This window comes from Bos taurus, chromosome 4 (assembly GCF_002263795.3).
Source record: "Bos taurus isolate L1 Dominette 01449 registration number 42190680 breed Hereford chromosome 4, ARS-UCD2.0, whole genome shotgun sequence".
In the NCBI taxonomy this organism is placed as follows: Eukaryota; Metazoa; Chordata; class Mammalia; order Artiodactyla; family Bovidae; genus Bos; species Bos taurus.
The window spans coordinates 30694412-30711668 of NC_037331.1; the positions used below are offsets into that span (position 1 = coordinate 30694412).

The window sequence follows — 17257 nt, forward strand, 5'->3', positions numbered from 1 at the left end:
ATCCCTAAACCCATCTCCTCATCCCAGCGCACAAGCCTCCCCTCTCTGTCCCAGAGGGTGAGAAGAGCTCTTTGGTCTTCACAGCTTTCCCTGCCCGCCTTGTAGGCTCTATGACTGTTTGTGACATTCCCGACACACACAGATCCCGCACAGCCGGCACTCGAGGTGGCTTCTAAGAGTCAGGCTGAGATGAGGCACCCCGGGCCCACCTACACAGTCTTCCCCTCTCCTGCTCCCAGGACTCTCACCCTCCGTTCTGATTTGCGAGGCTTACCTCTCCAGGTACTCCTTCACGTTGTTATAACCGTAAAACTTGGCCAGGTGAATGAGGATGCCTGTGGCACAGCGGCCGTCGCGCCTCCGGCAGTAACTGCAATTGCAAATGCCCCGGCAGGGAGGGCACACCCAGTCCTGGGGGAGCAGAGCGGCCGCAATGTCCCATCAGCGACAGGCCAAGATGACGCCCTGACCAAGCCCGGCTCGCCCGGCCTCACCCCCAGTCAGCTCGTCCTTCACCTTATGACATGTACTACCGTCTCCTTCCTCTTGCCTGTTTCAAAAAGGCCCAGAAAGGTGGACCACTCCAGATCACATGCCTGGGAAGTCAGCCCTGCTTTTCAGAGTATAGGCCTTCTCAGCTCACCTATGCAGAGCTGCAGTTCACGTTCAGCTGCAAACTGGGGACAGTCTACTTAGCCCTGGTCCGGCAGTGCAGTGGTTATGAGCGCAGACTCTGCAGCCAGGTGCCCAGCTTCAAGGGCACACACGCTAACCAGCGTACTATGTATTATTTTACAGAGGGAACCAAGCTGTGGGGAGGTGTATGTACCTACCTCACAAGGTTAGAAGAGTAACAGTGTACGTGAACTGCACTGACATGAAATCTCAGAGCCGCGGGGTACACACAGCGCCCTACAGGGCAATACCCCTGGCCTGGCCTGGCCCTGGGTAAATCCAAGCTAAGTGCCAGTGCCAGAGGAGAGGGGCACGCCTTCCCCTGTACAAACCATGACTCCAAGAAAGCTGGGCTCTGACTGTGGAAAATGAAACACACTCTTTTACCATCCTGTGTGTTCTTTCTAGAAGGAAAGTCTCTTTTGCATTTCTGCCAGTCTCAAGAAGCAGGAGGAGAGGAGAGTGGTAAGGGGGCTACAGGTCCCTGCCCAAGGGCCCCAGAGCCCCGGCCTCAGCTCGTTCCCTTCACAACATGGCTCGGGACGAAGGCGCACACCGTCCCTACCGGGTCCAGCAGCGCCGACCTCACGTCCTCCCCGTAGCGGTTCCGCAGGCACGGCCCGCAGAACTGCCCTCGCACGCCGCCGCAGCTCTGGTTCCGACACACTGTCTTGGTGTCGATGGTCTTCTGCCGACACTGATGGCAAGTGTTACCCTGCAGGCGAAGGCAGAGACTGGTGAGCATGGGGTTCAGAGGGGGCGCCCAGGGCCACGTGCATGAAGCTGCCCTGCCTCTCCTCTAGAACTGGGCACGGCTGTGTCTCTGGCCCAAACCCTGGCGCCCTCCGGGAGGCTGTGAGCACTCAGCTCTGGGGCCAGAGAATCCCGAGGACAGCCCGAGTCAGGAGCCTGGGAGAAATGAAATGATCAGGTGGGCAGAAATGGTGGGGGTGACTGAGTGATGACGGTGAACCCCCAGAGTATCACACGGCTCCAGCCCAGCTCCCAGCAACCTGGCTCCATTCAGGGTAAGACCTCCTGGTTTTAAAATGTTGGCAATTACATTGAAAACCTTTTAATACTATTTAAGACACTGTCCCATTATCTAAAAATGATGCAAAATACCACAAGCCATCCTCTACATCACCATTTAACAAACATTTAAAACATCTCCTACCTACAGAAGATATTCTGTCAAACTTCAGTTTCTGTTGGTTATATAAATATGTATGTTATTTATCTATTCCAATATTTCAATATATTACTATATGGTAGAAGTACAGTGTAAATATATTTATTTCTATTGGTTATAAAAGCATTATTTTTTTCAGTGTTTAAAGCATAAAAACTACTTAAAATACAACGATAAATGTGATTTTCCAGACTATACCCCTGCTTGCTACCCCCCGAGAGCCCTCTCTCCTGACGAGGATTACTGCACTAAGCCGTCTCCCCTTGCCCAGTTACAGCTGCTCCCGTTCAGAGCCCACCTCCGAGCCCTGGGGAGACAGATGCACAAGGGTCTAAGCCCAGACAGTTTACAAGCAGGCAGTTCAGGTACCAGTGCCTGGGAGTCCCCGTAAGAGTCACAGTGATGTGAATCGGCTGTTAGATTACTTTACCAGAACTTTATCATAGATTTTATCCCGAACAGTGATGGCCACGTTCTCCAAGTCCTCTTCAGTGATGTCCTCCACTGGCCGAAAAGAAGACACGCAGCGACGTCGGCGGTGCCCCTGGCATTTCCCCTGCAGAAACAGCCAAAGCAGAACTGCACATTAGATGCTCTGAGTGGTTAAAAAAAAAAATAGTAATAAAGTTTTAAACTCCTCAGAGCTCTAGGACCATTAGTATTAACTCGGTCCTTCTTTTATCTCCCTGAAATCATTTGTGCATTTAGCCATTCATTGAGCTCCTATCCTTAGTGTCAAGCTTCCTGGATGGCAAGGTGACAAAGAATGACCAGAAACTCAGGGTCCCAGCCCAATGGATGATAGTCACCAGCTATAAACTCTGCAGACTGGGCAATGACCCACACTGAACAGCCACAAATAGGGTCCAGAGTTTTTTGTTCCAGGCAGAAAGCTCTCAAACTCCCCATTCCTAACAAAAAGACTGAGATTCATCCTGTACGTTCCCAAAAGCAAAACCTTGAAGCCACCCGGAGCCATCATCACCTCCACTGCAGATGAACCTGGGGTCCTAACCACTGAGCTGCTCGGTTTAGGCAGAGGACAGCCCTAATGGCTTAGAGCTTAGACCAAGTACAAGCTCAAACCCAGGGGTCCTTACCCAGGTGTGGCCACAGGAGCACCCAGGGCATCAGGGAGCTTGGCCGTCTCAGCTCCTGCAGACCTCCCGGGTCAGCCCCTTGGCGCCCTCACCAAGCCCCAGAAGACCATGATGAACGCTCCCGCATGAGGACCACTGGCTTAGACAAAGCAGCATTGGTTCGTTATAGTCATAAAATACCCCACTCACTGTCTTCCTTCTTCTGAAACTGTAAAACTCTTCTGCGAACTTGGCGGCTGACACAGTGAAGTTTTCCAGGGCGAACTTCTCAGGGGGCCGCGCGCTCCGGGCCGGGTTGGTCCTCCGCGTGACCTGTCCCTCTGAGAAGGCCCGCCTCGTGGTCTTCTTCTTCTGCAAGGAGAGCACAGACACAGGCATGCAACTGTCTGCTTGCCAGAATGAAGGCCGTCTGGCCATGGAGTGAGTGTGTGAGTGTGTGTGTGTGTGTGTGTAAATACTGGAGACAGTACATACAAGGAGTTCCACTTACAGAAGCTGAGTTCGGGGTTCGGACCGGGAAGAAATCAGGCATCGAGTTCAATTCCGCCAATAACTGAGCAAGCTGAATTCAGAAAAAATAGAGTCTTGCATAAATATTACTAAGTCTACTTCAGCTAACAGGTTATCACAAGTCTTTGGAGTTTGTAGCCATGAAAAACCTGAGTAGTTTACGTAAGATCTGACGAGTCGTTATATTTTTAACCTCACATGTAATGATTCTTATCTCCCAGGTGAGATGCTGCAATTATCAGAGGAATAAAATCTATGTCTGTTCCCTGTGTATAAGGACCAGACACAATGAAAACTGTCCTGGAAGGATCAAGGCCTGGAGCACAGGGTTAGACTCAGGACTGCGCCACTAATTCGCAGTATGACTGTGGAACCTACCACTCTGCCCACCCAAATCAAGTGTCATCATGTTCAAAACAGAAAATGCCCAATTAGACCATTCTGACAGTTACTGAGAGCTCCAAACACTGATTCTTCAGGCTGGTTAATTTCTCATCAATGAAAATTTATGAAAATATTCCTAAAAATACCAAAACAACAAGCATTAAGTGCCAATCAAATAGATGTATGGGTGTCACTAACAAAATCATGAAGAACACAGTTCTCATGCGGAGATGCAGAGAAATACAATCCTAAAACTTTTCCTTAGCTAAAGACTACTATGCCTCTAGATAAACTTTACCCAAAAGTAAAATTTATATTAAAATTTGTATTTCCTTAAGTAACTTATTAGACATATTCTAAGACTGCACATACAGCATCATTATATTATGCTTTTTTAAAAGAAAATAAAAAGTATACCAAAATACTAAAAGTGTTTGATAGAATTATTTTTTAAATTCTGTATATATAAAAATTATGAAGCAAACTAGTTACTGACCATATATAGAAAAACTGAATACACGTAAAGATTTCACTTTGTTCCATGGATTATAAAGTGATTCAGAACTCCTTGGGTGTTTTAATGCCTAGACCCCTTTCGTTCCTCCCCTGATATCTCCGAAGTGCAACAGCTAGGCTGAAAGCTGCCTGCCTGCCCTGCACAAGTAACTGTTCCGAGGGCTTCAGGACACCCTATTTACATGTTGCTCCCTTTTGCTGGGACAGGCTTTTTTGTCTCTAAACCACTGTACATTTGCAACATAATCTGATCAACAGTAACTAGTGTGAGTCCAGGGCACCGTGGAAGGTCCTGGGAGTCTCTTCCCAACCCAGAGCTAGTCAGGCAATGACCGATGCAAGTCCAGGAAAAGAGGAAGAACCCGCAAAACCCAGAGTAGGCTTCCTGACAGAAGCTGCAGCAGCTGTGGAGGGGCGCAGCTCCGGGAGCCCGGCGGCGGCGGCCAGGACGCACACTCACCATGGCTTTGTTCTCCTTGATGTTCATGGTCCTCTTCAGCAGAGCATCCGAGCTCTCCTGGCCCTCATCCCGGGAGTCGTCCTCAGACTCAGAGGCAGAGTCCTCACTTTCCTTCTCCTGCCTGCAGCTGGTCTTCCTTCCAAGAATCATTTTTTTATTGTCCTGTAAACGTGACCCAGGAAACAGGGGCTCTGCAGAACCGTTCTTATCAGCTTTTTTTGCCAGTTTCTTGGTGGGGAACTGAAAGGCTACTCGAAGACCAATACTGCTTCTTCTAGGCCTGCTTCTTCGAGCTGTAGCCTTTTCTTCATCATCATCTTCTTCCCCACTCACGAAAGATTCTTTACTGTCGTCACTCAAATCTGACTCCACAAGCTAATGAAAATGAGAGAAAGAACAAAGTGTCTATGGCAAACCTTCGCAAAGACACACTTAAAACCACTCTATTTTAGGAAAACAGTGAATATTTGAGCGCTGCTGCTGCTGCTGCTAAGTCACTTCAGTCGTGTCCGATTCCCTGCAACCCCATAGATGGCAGCCCACCAGGCTCCTCTGTCCCTGGGATTCTCCAGGCAAGAGTACTGGAGTGGGTCACCATTTCCTTCTCTACTTGAGTGCTCCCCCTTCCTATTGGTCACTCCCGCTGAATTCTTCAGTTAAACGCGTAAGTAGTTTGTTGAGGGACAAAATCAAATAGCAGGCTGAAGACTTCACACTGTGGCCCAGACACACACACTGGCTGTGTTCTCTTCAGAGCATCAGGCTGGAAGCAAAACGCTGACCCACCAAGTGGGCACATCTGGGAGCCCAGCAATGTGGGAACAGTCAAAGAACAGGGTGTGCATGACCTAAGAGGTGTGTTCAGACAGAATAAGAGTGCTAAGTGAAAAACAAAATATCATCCTGCCCTAAATGCTGCGAGAGGATTCATGAAAAAGAGAAACAGAGGATAACGACTTCATTTTAGTGAAGTGACCAAGGAGCAGGCGGATAATCCACCATCGGGGGCAGTGGGGGAACCTTGTCCCCAGGACACGCTGGGTCCTCTTTCTAGGGCAGCCCGTCTCCTTTCTGTAACCTGCAGGGCCAGGGGGTGCAATCGGGCAGACAGCTCTGCAGGGCCGCAGCTGCAGGCACCCGCCCAGTCAGCTTAAGAAACTCACAGTCCCAATTTCAATTTCCCTCAGTGTAGGTCTCCAGTATGAAATCATAACTTGGTTTTACACGGGAAAACACAGTAAGAATGGAAAGCAAGGTGACATCTCAGACGCAAAAGACTCAACAACAGCAGATGGGTTTCGATATTAAGACCCAGGTCATGGCCTGAGCATCTTTCCTTGACCACGGGCTGGACAGTGTAGCTTGGGGAACCTCTGTCAGGGGTTCCTGTTGTGAGGAGAACTTGAGAACAGCACCAGGAGGAGGCCCGGGATTCAGTACACGACTCTGCTTGCTCCTCAGTGTCCAACCCCACTCCACATTCCAGCTGGACTCAAAAAATAAGGCCACAGGAGGCGGCAAAAAGAGATGACATCCAAACCATGGGGTATGTATCAACGCACAACAAACCAAGCAGACGTAAGATTACACTGATCTGTTTCATATCCTGCAGGTCCCACGCTAGTAGCTGTGGAATTGAGAATGGTGAGCTGGGTGAAGACACTGTTGGATGACTTCACAGAAGTGTCTCCCCAACTGGCTTTATTCATTTATCGTAATCGTCACTTAACCCACCTCCACGTCTCTACCAAGGATATGGAGCAGGTTACTACAAAGAACGGAAGCAGGGAAAGCGCGCACTGAACACCAGCCGGGACTCTGGCCTGAGGGCTGATGCCATAGCTGTGGAGGGGTCTCGTGTGGCCAGCTGACCCCTAGACACCAACACAGAGTCATACCCTCAAAAGGTGGTCTCACCACTCCTTACCAGGGCAGGAAGGGGGCTGGGCAGGGAGGCAACAATGCTTGTTTTCTCACTGAATTTTAAAATATGCAGGTGGACCTGCCCTGAGCTGTGAGTTATATCAGAGTCAACATAAACTGTCACAATTCACTCCCCAGATGTATAGATTCTGGAGAGGGGAGAGACAAAAAATGGACTTTGGGGCTAATTCGCATTCCCATGCTGGAAACAACTTTTTTGAACACCCCGACATTACTTAGCTGAAGACCCGAAGGTAATCATCTACTCTTAGTGATGTGTTTAAATTTGGAAGGACCGCGGTGTCTTGCTGGCAAGGAACTGCAGGCTTGCTGGCCAGCACACACATAACCTCTGTAAAGAAAGCCTCGGGGCAGGGGGCTGGGGCCCACAGGCTGGCACCACTCTGTGTTGCTATTCACAGCAAAACCACCATCAGGGCTTTCGGGCTAAGGGCCCCCCTGGGAAAAGACAAAGGCCAAAACCACCCTTCTGATCACAGCATATTTGACCCGCTGCACAGGTTCCACGTGGGAGTGCTTCCCTGGGGACTCCTTAACATGACAAGCCTAAACTCCCTCTCCTTGACCTTGATACCACAGAAGGAAGTGGTGTGTTGATTTTCTGAGCTAAATGTATGCTGCTACTTTTCAGTTAGGAGAAAACACTTATGCCTTAAAAATCCAAAGGCCGTTCTTCAAAATTACCCTGACATTCAAATGCTGGTTGGCAGCAAACTGGCCTGAACATAGGGAATAAGAGGAAGAGATCAGCCATCAAGTCTCTTGATGGCAAAGTGCTGAGGGGTTCCCTTCGGAAGCAGGCAGGCCCAGGGTATCAGTATCAGTAAAAACCACAGCGTGATCCAAATCAAGGATGCACAGAGAGAACCCTCATGTTTGTACCACAGCTAAATTTCTGCCAAAGGAACTCCAAACCCAAGAACATTACTTACTGCACAACAATAAATGACTTTCAGGAACTTGCTACTCTCGGACAGACCCTCCTCTTTTCAGAGAGAAGAGGTGCAAAACATCTGAACTAAATTCTCCGATAAGGACAGTAAGGGACGCCTGAGACACACACCCCCAAACTCCGAAAGTACCTGGGAAAGATAACTAGATTTCCCCTAAGAGCAGAATGGATCGCTGGACCAGGAATTCACCCTGGAATAGCCAATTTTTACATTTTGCTAACTGGCTTAGAAGATGAACATGTAAGAAAAAGTAAAACCTTTTCATGTGTGAAGAGACTTCTTACAAGTAACAGTACAATTCAGAAACAGGACTAAAAATACTACAACCCACACTCCCTCATGTGGATAATTATTCCCATTACCTCTGGGTTACTATTAACATTGAGATCAGTCTGCGTAAATCCTTCAAAATCTTCCATCTCTGAGTCAGTGTCCTCTATAAAAATTCTTCTGAGCTCTTCTGTGAAGTATTTGGAATGGAAACGCACATCCTGCTAAATTGAAAACACACATACGTGTCATGGAAAAAAGGAAAAACAGAGGCCGGGGGCAATGGGAGTGACTGTTTAATGGGTACAGAGTTTCTGTCTGAGATGATGAAAACATTCTGGAAACAGACCATGGCGGAGGCCACGAGACACTGTGAAGGTGCTCAGGGCCGCTCAAGGGTGTTGCAGGCAGGACACTGGGGACTCGCCTGCACTTAAAAATGGTAAATTTTATGTATATTTTAACACAATAAACACACAGACACACACAAAATTTAGACCCACCAATTGAACAATTTCCAAAAATCAGAATGGCCACAGCCCGTGTCAGCTGGGTGACCAGTAAGGATGGACGGAATTCAGTTTTTCCCTCCAGCACGGGCCATCAGAAACGTCCACTTTCACACAGAACGGGAAATGTACTAGAGGAGATGACAGGAGAAAACCCAGCTTCCCCACACGCTGGCTTTCCTGTCTAACAGGACCCTTCGGCTCCTCCGAGGGGAGACGGCCCTTCACACAGAGCAGGCTTCCCTGCAGGGACAGGCTTCCACACCCCTCCCCACCCACCGCTGAGCAGGCACAGTGGCTCCATCACCCACCACCACAGGGGACTGACGGAAGAGCGCCAGCCCTCCCACCCCCAGAAGGCCCTGTCTCTCTCGTGGGAGCTGAGAGGCGCCGCCACCCCCAGGCAGCAAGTGAGCCCCAGGGAAGATGGCTCAGAAAGGACATTTAACTTTTTCTATCTTTTGAACTCACAGAAGTAAGTCGCAAACTTGAAAGAAAGGAGGGGGAAAGAATGAATCTCGGGACAGAACGGGGACCCACAAACCAGCCTCCTCCAAGCCGGCAGCCAAGCCTGGAGCCCGTGTCCCCAGCTGCCACTGGCGTCGCTCCCTCCCACACCCAATATAGCAGTGACCCCTCGTCACATCACTCTCCGCCGCCTTCTCCCTGACTTTAATTACATACTTATCTGAGCTCAGATAATCTCTGGAGAAAAATAGATATAATAGATGAGTGGAAAAAACTTCCAGGGGGACAGAGAAAGAAATGCCTATATCCAGCATGTTTTTTTAAGCTTAAAAATGTCTCCTATGAATTATTATGGGTAATTGGAGTGAGTGTGCTGAGCTAAATTATTTTGTTCCTTTGTTGATAGCTGTGGTGCAGCTGCTTAAAAAAAAAAAAAATCACCACAAAAGAGAAGTTTCTTTAAAGTGAAATTCAAATTGTGTTTCGGGGAGACCAGCATCAGAACTCACTGCACGGACTGTGTGCAAGCTCATGGGGCTTCTCTCTGGGGGACAGAATGGCATCGGGAGCCTATGCGGTGGGGGCAGGGAAGCACAGGCCAGGGTTTATCATGAAGGAAGAACGGTGCTTGTGGTGGGCTCCCAAGGAAACCCACCACCTCCGAGGGCAGGAAACACCTGGCCCAAGAGCCCCGGGCTGCTGCACAGGCTTCCGAGGGCTATGGGGCCCTGTGCATATTCACTGCCTCCCAAACATCCCTGCTGGGCCCAAGCGGGTCACGCCTGGGGACAGCAGTTCCCACCCACAGTCCTCTGGCTCCTCCAGTGCTGTGAACTAGTCTCACAGGCAGCGATCAGCCAGGGCGAGGTCAGGACTCTGGTGGCCAGTTCTGATGGAGAAAACCAGCTCGGCCGCAGTCCTAAACCAAGGCTCCTGCTTTCACAGGGTGTGAAACCTGTCTTCAGCAAGGGTCTGTACGAAGCAAACAACCACTCCACACAGCCTCCTGCGTTGCTGGTTACAACCTTTACACAGCTCTCTGCTCTCCGAAAACTGGCTGTTATCTTTTAAAATCAGTACCAGGCAATATGTTATGGGCCTGGCTGACCTATATCTACCATGATAAAAACGTAAGCAAACGACAGATCAGAAGAGGAACTAACAGAACGGTGATGTTTTCCTCTTCTGAAGCTCACAGAACATGAAGAAACAGACTAGAAAGTGATGGCAGCTGAGCCGGTCAAACATGGAGCATGGAGACCAGGATCCTTCGTGCATGGGTGCTGCGCGCAGGAAACCAGAGGAAGGATCTGATCTAGCGAAGCTGGAAAGACGGTTCAAATGCGAGCCTCTTCCATCAAGGAGCTTACCACTTGGGAAGGGAGCTAGACAAGTCCCCAGGTCACCATGGCGAGGATCAGCGTTGTAAGGGAGACACAGCACCACGGTGCAGAGAAAGTAAGAAAATCCACTGAGACTTCACAGACGCTTCACAGCAGCGTCTGACCTGGATCTGAACTGGAGTCAAGGCTAGAAAAGCGCTGGGAGCGCAGAGGCAGGATGAGGAGCCCGGGGAATGCATGGGGGTAGGAGGGTGCGTGCGGAGGGGCGGCTACTGCAGCTGAGCCTGAGGGTGAGAGATGGGGAAGCCTCGGGGCTGAGAAGTGGGGCTCTGAGACAGGAGACATCGCAGCCCAGTCACTTCCCAGATGTGGGGACTTGTCCATTCTCACCTCCCCACGCTTTAGCTTCATCATCTGTGAAACTGGAACAGTACCTGCACGTTCCCAGGGAGGCACATGAATTTAGTGTACTCGACATGAAAAGCGTGTTGTCCTGGGCCACAGAAGGCGCGAGGAGAGGGTGGGCTTGGGGGCAGGGGGGCCCTGGGGCAGGCATGACGGAAGCAGGAGCAGCCGCTCTGTTCCTTGATGCCCGCTGCCCACCACCCTCATGCTCACACCGTCCACGTGTCCCCCACTGCTCGGGGGGCGGGGGTGGACCCAACAGGCCGCCCTCACTGCCCGAGCACACTCAAACGGAGGGACTGGTGAGTTCTGAATGAGGGAGCATGGTGACCGGAGCTCAGCTGAAGGACCAGGAGGACCAGGACGGCTGAAGAGAACAGAGCAGGGAAGGGATGAGGTGAGGAACGCGGAAGACGTTCAACACCCTGACGAGATGGGCGAGCAGCGGGAGGGGTCAAGAGCTCCAAAGACAGACAACCAGCGCAGCAGGAAATGGTAAGTTTCCTATTTCCCTTGAACAATGAAGATGGATCCTAGCGGCTATCAGAAGTATATCTGGGGCTGGAGAGAAAAGCTACACCATGAACAACAGGAGGCAACGGCTGAGACCAGGCCAAAGTGGAAGGTCTGAAGACGAAACTGTGGAGAACAGCCACATGTGGGGACAGGAAGTGGAAGGGAGGCCCACCAAGAAGAGAAGGTGTAGGAGAGAGAGACCCAGGGCAGTGGAAGCAGGCGCTGAGGGGGCCACACGCTGCAGAGGCATCAAGTAAGCTGAGGGCCCCACAAACGGCCACGACACGGCGCTTCACTTATATAATTAACTGCCTCCCTCTGCTATCGCCCAGTAGAAGCTGGGGGGGTTTAACTCACTGCCTGTGAGAAGAGGCTGTGGTCCAGGGAGAATGAGGAATTCTGAGTGCCGTTTTGAACTCAGAACAAAGCTGCATACTCCGGCCACACTCTTACTAAGTCACAACACAAACCTTCAGGAATCTACCTCTCTGAGAACTGTAATCCGTGTCAACCACAGATCAAAGGAATTAATGAAAAATCATGCTTTTGCCAGCAATTCCATGAGTGAGGTGCAGATGGAGCCCCACGGCAGGGGCACCAGGCGCACGGTCAGCACACACTCCCACGGGACCCGCCTGCCCCCACCAGCTGGGTGGGAGCACTCCCAGTACAGCCTCACCACGGGCTGCGGTCCCAAAGGGGCGAAGAGAGCGGATCTGATCGTGTGAGGCCTTCACTGGGGAAAAAGAATCTTGTACATAGAAAGGATTCAAACAGCAAAATTGAGCGAGACACCCTCACCAGATTCTTAAAACGCGAAGGCACGAACGATAAAATAAGATGCTCAACAATTAACTGATACCACCAATTTAAGACCATGTTCATATAAAACATTATCCAAACCAAGATCCAGGCTTCCAGACAAATGCATGCCTTGGAAGGACCCACCCATACCTGCTTCCCTGACTCCAGCGAGTCAAAACTATCACAGCTCTCCTCGGATGAGAGGGTTTCCATGGGAACATCATCTCGGAAACCAACGAACTCTTCGTCATCACTAGGGGCGTTAAAGATGTCAGCCACTTCCTTAGGGATCTGTTTTGAATTGGGAAAAAAAGGAGAACAAAATCAGGGACTGTTATATTCACTTAGGGAAATTTTCTCAAGGAGCAGGAATTACCATCCCATGACTTCATCCATCTGCCATGGCTGCTCATAAGACCCCAATAACCATGAGCAAAATGTGCCTCAACTGACACCTCATGGCAACCAGGGAAGGGGTAGAAAAGAAGAGTTTTTCTCTTCAAATTCTAGAGCTATATCCTATCTTACAAGGAATGTCAAGGCCATACATATTTAGATAAAAGGCATTTTTCTCTAGACAAAAAATAAGAACATTCTTCCCTACAGTGGATTTGTCTTTAAATGTCATCCATGTAAAAAAATTATATTCCTTATCACTAAGCTCCTCTTTTCTTAGTTTCCACCTATAGTTATTTTTTCTTTTCTTTGTCATATGAAAGCTCATATAATGAAATAAAGATTTCTTTTCTATATTCTGAATCAATTTAAGTAGTTTAGAATTAATTCTATTAAACACTATTACAGGCAATTATTCCCAGAGAGAATGTTGTTAGCACACTTAATCTAACAAACATGTATTTGCTGAGAGTTCATTTTTATATGTTGACTACCTATTTGTTCCCAACTATGTTGAAAAAGTTCAAACACAGAGAAAGGTCAAAGAATAGCACAAACATTTGTATGTGCTTCACCTGGAACCCCCAGTTGCTTTTTTTCTCTTTCTCTCAACAAATATTAGATTGAACCTTAGGCATCTGCTGATATTTGAATGTTTCCAACCTAGGAAAACAGTGATTTAATATGAGGCAACCTAATCCACATATGCAGATGACACCACCCTTATGGCAGAAAGTGAAGAGGAACTCAAAAGCCTCTTGATGAAAGTGAAAGTGGAGAGTGAAAAAGTTGGCTTCAAGCTCAACATTCAGAAAACGAAGATTATGGCATCTAGTCCCATCACTTCATGGCAAATAGATGGGGAAACAGTGTCAGACTTTATTCTTCTGGGCTCTAAAATCACTGCAGATGGTGACTGCAGCCATGAAATTAAAAGATGCTTACTCCTTGGAAGGAAACTTATGACCAACCTAGGTAGCATATTCAAAAGCAGAGACATTACTTTGCCAACAAAGGTCTGTCTAGTCAAGGCTATGGTTTTTCCTGTGGTCATGTATGGATGTGAGAGTTGGACGGTGAAGAAAGCTGAGCGCCAAAGAACTGACGCTTTTGAACTGTGGTGTTGGAGAAGACTCGAGAGTCCCTTGGACTGCAAGGAGATCCAAGCAGTCCATTCTGAAGGAGATGAGCCCTGGGATTTCTTTGGAAGGAATGATGCTGAAGCTGAAAGTCCAGTACTTTGGCCACCTCATGCGAAGAGTTGACTCATTGGAAAAGACTCTGATGCTGGGAGGGATTGGGGGCAGGAGGAGAAGGGGACGACAGAGGATGAGATGGCTGGATGGCATCACTGACTCGATGGATGTGAGTCTGAGTGAACTCCGGGAGTTGGTGATGGACAGGGAGGCCTGGTGTGCTGTGATTCATGGGGTCGCAAAGAGTCGGACACGACTGAGTGACTTAACTGAAATGAATCCACATACGTTTCAAGTAATTTGCAGACACCATACAATTCACCCTAATATACTTTAGTACACATCTCCCAAGAATAAGGACATTCTCCTACAGAATCACATAACCATAATCTTACCCAAAATAATACTTATTCAATAATATAATTTATTATTTTCAGTTATGTCTTTCATAACTTTTTAAGGGCAAAAGGGATCCACTCAAGCAAGGATCACTCATTGCATTTGATGGTCCTCTTATGACACTATTTTTTGTTGCATTTTGTAACACTGACGTTTTTTAAACAACCCAAGAAAACTGCCTTGTAGAATCACACATTCTGAGCTGATCTGATTGTTTTCTGATAGATTCAAGTTAAATATTACTGGCGCCAGTTCTATACAGAGGACATGTGTTTCTCAATGCTTTTGTATTGAGAGGTGCAAAACGTCCAGCTGCTGCTGCTGCTGCTAAGTCACTTCAGTCGTGTCCGACTCTGTGCGACCCCATAGGCGTCAGCCCACCAGGCTCCCCTGTCGCTGGGATTCTCCAGGCAAGAACACTGGAGTGGGTTGCCATTTCCTTCTCTAATGCATGCAAGTGAAAAGTGAAAGTGAAGTTGCTCAGTCGTGTCCGACCCTCAGCGACCCCATGGACTGCAGCCTTCCTATTAATTAGTAGTATCTTTAATTATAAAACTGTCATATATAAAAATATATGGAATATATACTTAGGAATATAAAACTATATATATATAAAATATATAAAAATATATTCCTAAGTATATGGAATAGTATCATGAACACACATGGGAATACCCTAGTAATGATTCATCTATAGCTAGTCTTGTTCCATCTGTATCCAGACCCAACTGCCCTCCTTCCAATTTTAAAACTGTAAACATACTGTAATTTCACCCTGTGTTACCAGCAAATATAGAGTCTGTGTCCAGAATTATTAACTTATTTTTTTCTACTCCCAAATGTATTTGTATCAGGATCCAAATAAGGTCCATACGTTGGTCAGTACATCTCAAGTCCTTTCTCATGTCTCCTTCGTGTTGTCTTCTCACAACTGATCTTTGAAGAAACTGGTTCATCTGACTGTAGAGTTTGCCTGAGTCTAGAGGTGTTTGGTTTTCTGGTTTTTGCAGCCCCAGGATGGTATTTAACAGACTCTTCGGTCCCTTTGGATTTCCTACAATTTGGTGGTTAGATCTAGAGGCACAGTCAGACTCAAGATGGCTTCTTTTGGGCCAGACTACTTTGTGGGCAGTGCTGTGTTCTGCAGGTAACCCAAGACACCTGGTTTGGCCTTTAGTGCTGATGTTATTTGACCATCAGGTTAAAATGGGGTCTGCCAGGTATCTTTTTAGCAAAAGCATCTTTATAGCCCTTGGTACTTAATAACTAGGGTGACATTTGACATTCTGGATAGACATTTGACTATCCATTCTCTCTGAGAGCAGTTTCAGTTGTTACCTTTCATCTGAATCAATTACCACTTCAAGGGTTACAAAATGATTTTCAAATATTAATACTATTCCTCTTTCATATACTAGGTGGTATTCTCCTGCAATGTAATATTCTCTCTCTTCCGGTCTGTCCCTCTCTCCCTCCCTCCCAGGTAGTTTCGTGGACTTCTTTAAAGTCTACTCCTACTACTAAGTCACTTCAGTCGTGTCCGACTCTGTGCGACCCCATAGACGGCAGCCCACCAGGCTCCCCCGTCCTGGGATTCTCTGGGCAAGAACGCTGGAGTGGGCTGCCATTTCCTTCTCCAATGCATGAGAGTGAAAAGTGAAAGTGAAGTCGCTGAGTGGTGTCAGACTCATAGCGACCCCATGGACTGCAGCGCACCAGGCTCCCCCGTCCATGGGATTTTCCAGGCAAGAGTACTGGAGTGGGGTGCCATTTCCTTCTCCAGGGGAATCTTCCCCACCCAGAGATCAAAGGCGGGTCTCCTGTGTTGCACGCAGATTATTTACCAAATGAGCCATCAGGGAAGGTAGGACAGAGCAAAGGTGTCATAAATACGTTCCATCTAAGTTCAGTGTGACATCTTGAATTCATACCCAGCATGACAGGATTCTCGCTCATTTCCCTCAGTAGTATCTCCCTCCCCACAATGAAAACCCCAATTCCCGGTACTTCTCATAGACCTACCCACTTGCTCTATCCACAATACACACGAAACAGTTTCAGACATCCCACCAACACAGCTCCCAACACCACTGACAACAGCAATCATTCCAGCTCAAGACTTCTTTGGAACGCGTGCTATCCTCGGGACAGTCCTGCTAGGACCCAGGTCTCCTCCCTGAGATAACCGGCCCACGGCTGTACTTGGGCACGAAAGGCACTTCACGTGTGCCCCACGCGTCATCATGTGCTACGTGAGAGAGGCGCCCTCAGGGTCGGGGTTTAATAAACTAATTTTTACTGCTACAAGGAGACACGCTTACGTGAAACACAGTTTCTTTTAACACTGGTGGCATGGGGATGAAGAAAGAGATGGCCATTATCTAGTACAGTTTGAAGCCACTGCCTTCATTCATGCTAAGGACAAGCAGTTTTCCCTGCCTTTGCTTTTGCAGCATCAGTGCAAACACTGACATGGCAAACAAGGGCAAAAAGTGTCTTAATATTATCATGACAATACCTTTGTCCTCATGGAACCCTGAAAGGATTTCAGGGGTTCCCCACACCTCCCTTTCAGTAACAGCTGCACTAGCATACACAGAGATGTGTATTCGAAAGCTTCCTGAATTCTTTGGATCCTTGTTTTCTGTGCATTGAATTAGTTTAACAGTCAGGTTCATCTGAGAGATCACTAATCCCTAACTGCTCACTTTTATCATGATTTTAATGATTCCTGTGTAACAATGATTAGATGGCCAATGGTTCAACCAAAGGAAGTTTAACACTTGGCTTCCAGAGAACACAAATCCAAACTCTGAATACAAGATTAATGATGTGAGACAGTTAATTACAAACCATCTAATGAAATCATTTCAAGAGACAAGCAGACACTTACAGAATTAGAGTTCCACTAACAATAGGAAAAATACTGTTAACATGTATGCTAAGATGCTCCTAAAAAAAAAAGAGCCTAAATCTGAGACGGTTCTTGGGAGAAAAATTAAAACTCTTCCTCCTTTAAGAAGGTGAATTTAACAGTGTTTAGCTCCTTTGTCTTTTCAAAGACATGTTTTACTGTTGTTTAGTCATCAGAACCAATACAACCAAGAAAATACTCTTAGCAGAGAAACACAGATGATACTTATGGAAGTACGTTAGACTTTACGTAACAGCTGTTGAGTTCAGTCCCTTAAGTGGCACTTTTTGACTTATCATTCTA

General features: G+C 47.8%; 1 protein-coding gene across 3 annotated transcripts in view; it reads right to left on the bottom strand.

Moving 5' to 3' along the window:
- Nucleotides 1-17257, bottom strand: part of CDCA7L (cell division cycle associated 7 like) — a 211204-nt gene that overhangs the window by 1460 nt on the left and 192487 nt on the right. For 2 of the 3 annotated variants that reach the window (XM_010804089.3, NM_001104977.1), the window contains 8 exon segments: nt 12200-12340; nt 8097-8228; nt 4838-5212; nt 3458-3529; nt 3157-3318; nt 2298-2423; nt 1241-1390; nt 275-411 (listed from right to left, as the gene is read on the bottom strand). In XM_010804089.3, the coding sequence (XP_010802391.1) occupies nt 275-411; nt 1241-1390; nt 2298-2423; nt 3157-3318; nt 3458-3529; nt 4838-5212; nt 8097-8228; nt 12200-12262 (1217 nt within the window). In that variant the 5' untranslated portion in view covers nt 12263-12340. 3 annotated transcript variants of the gene reach the window in all.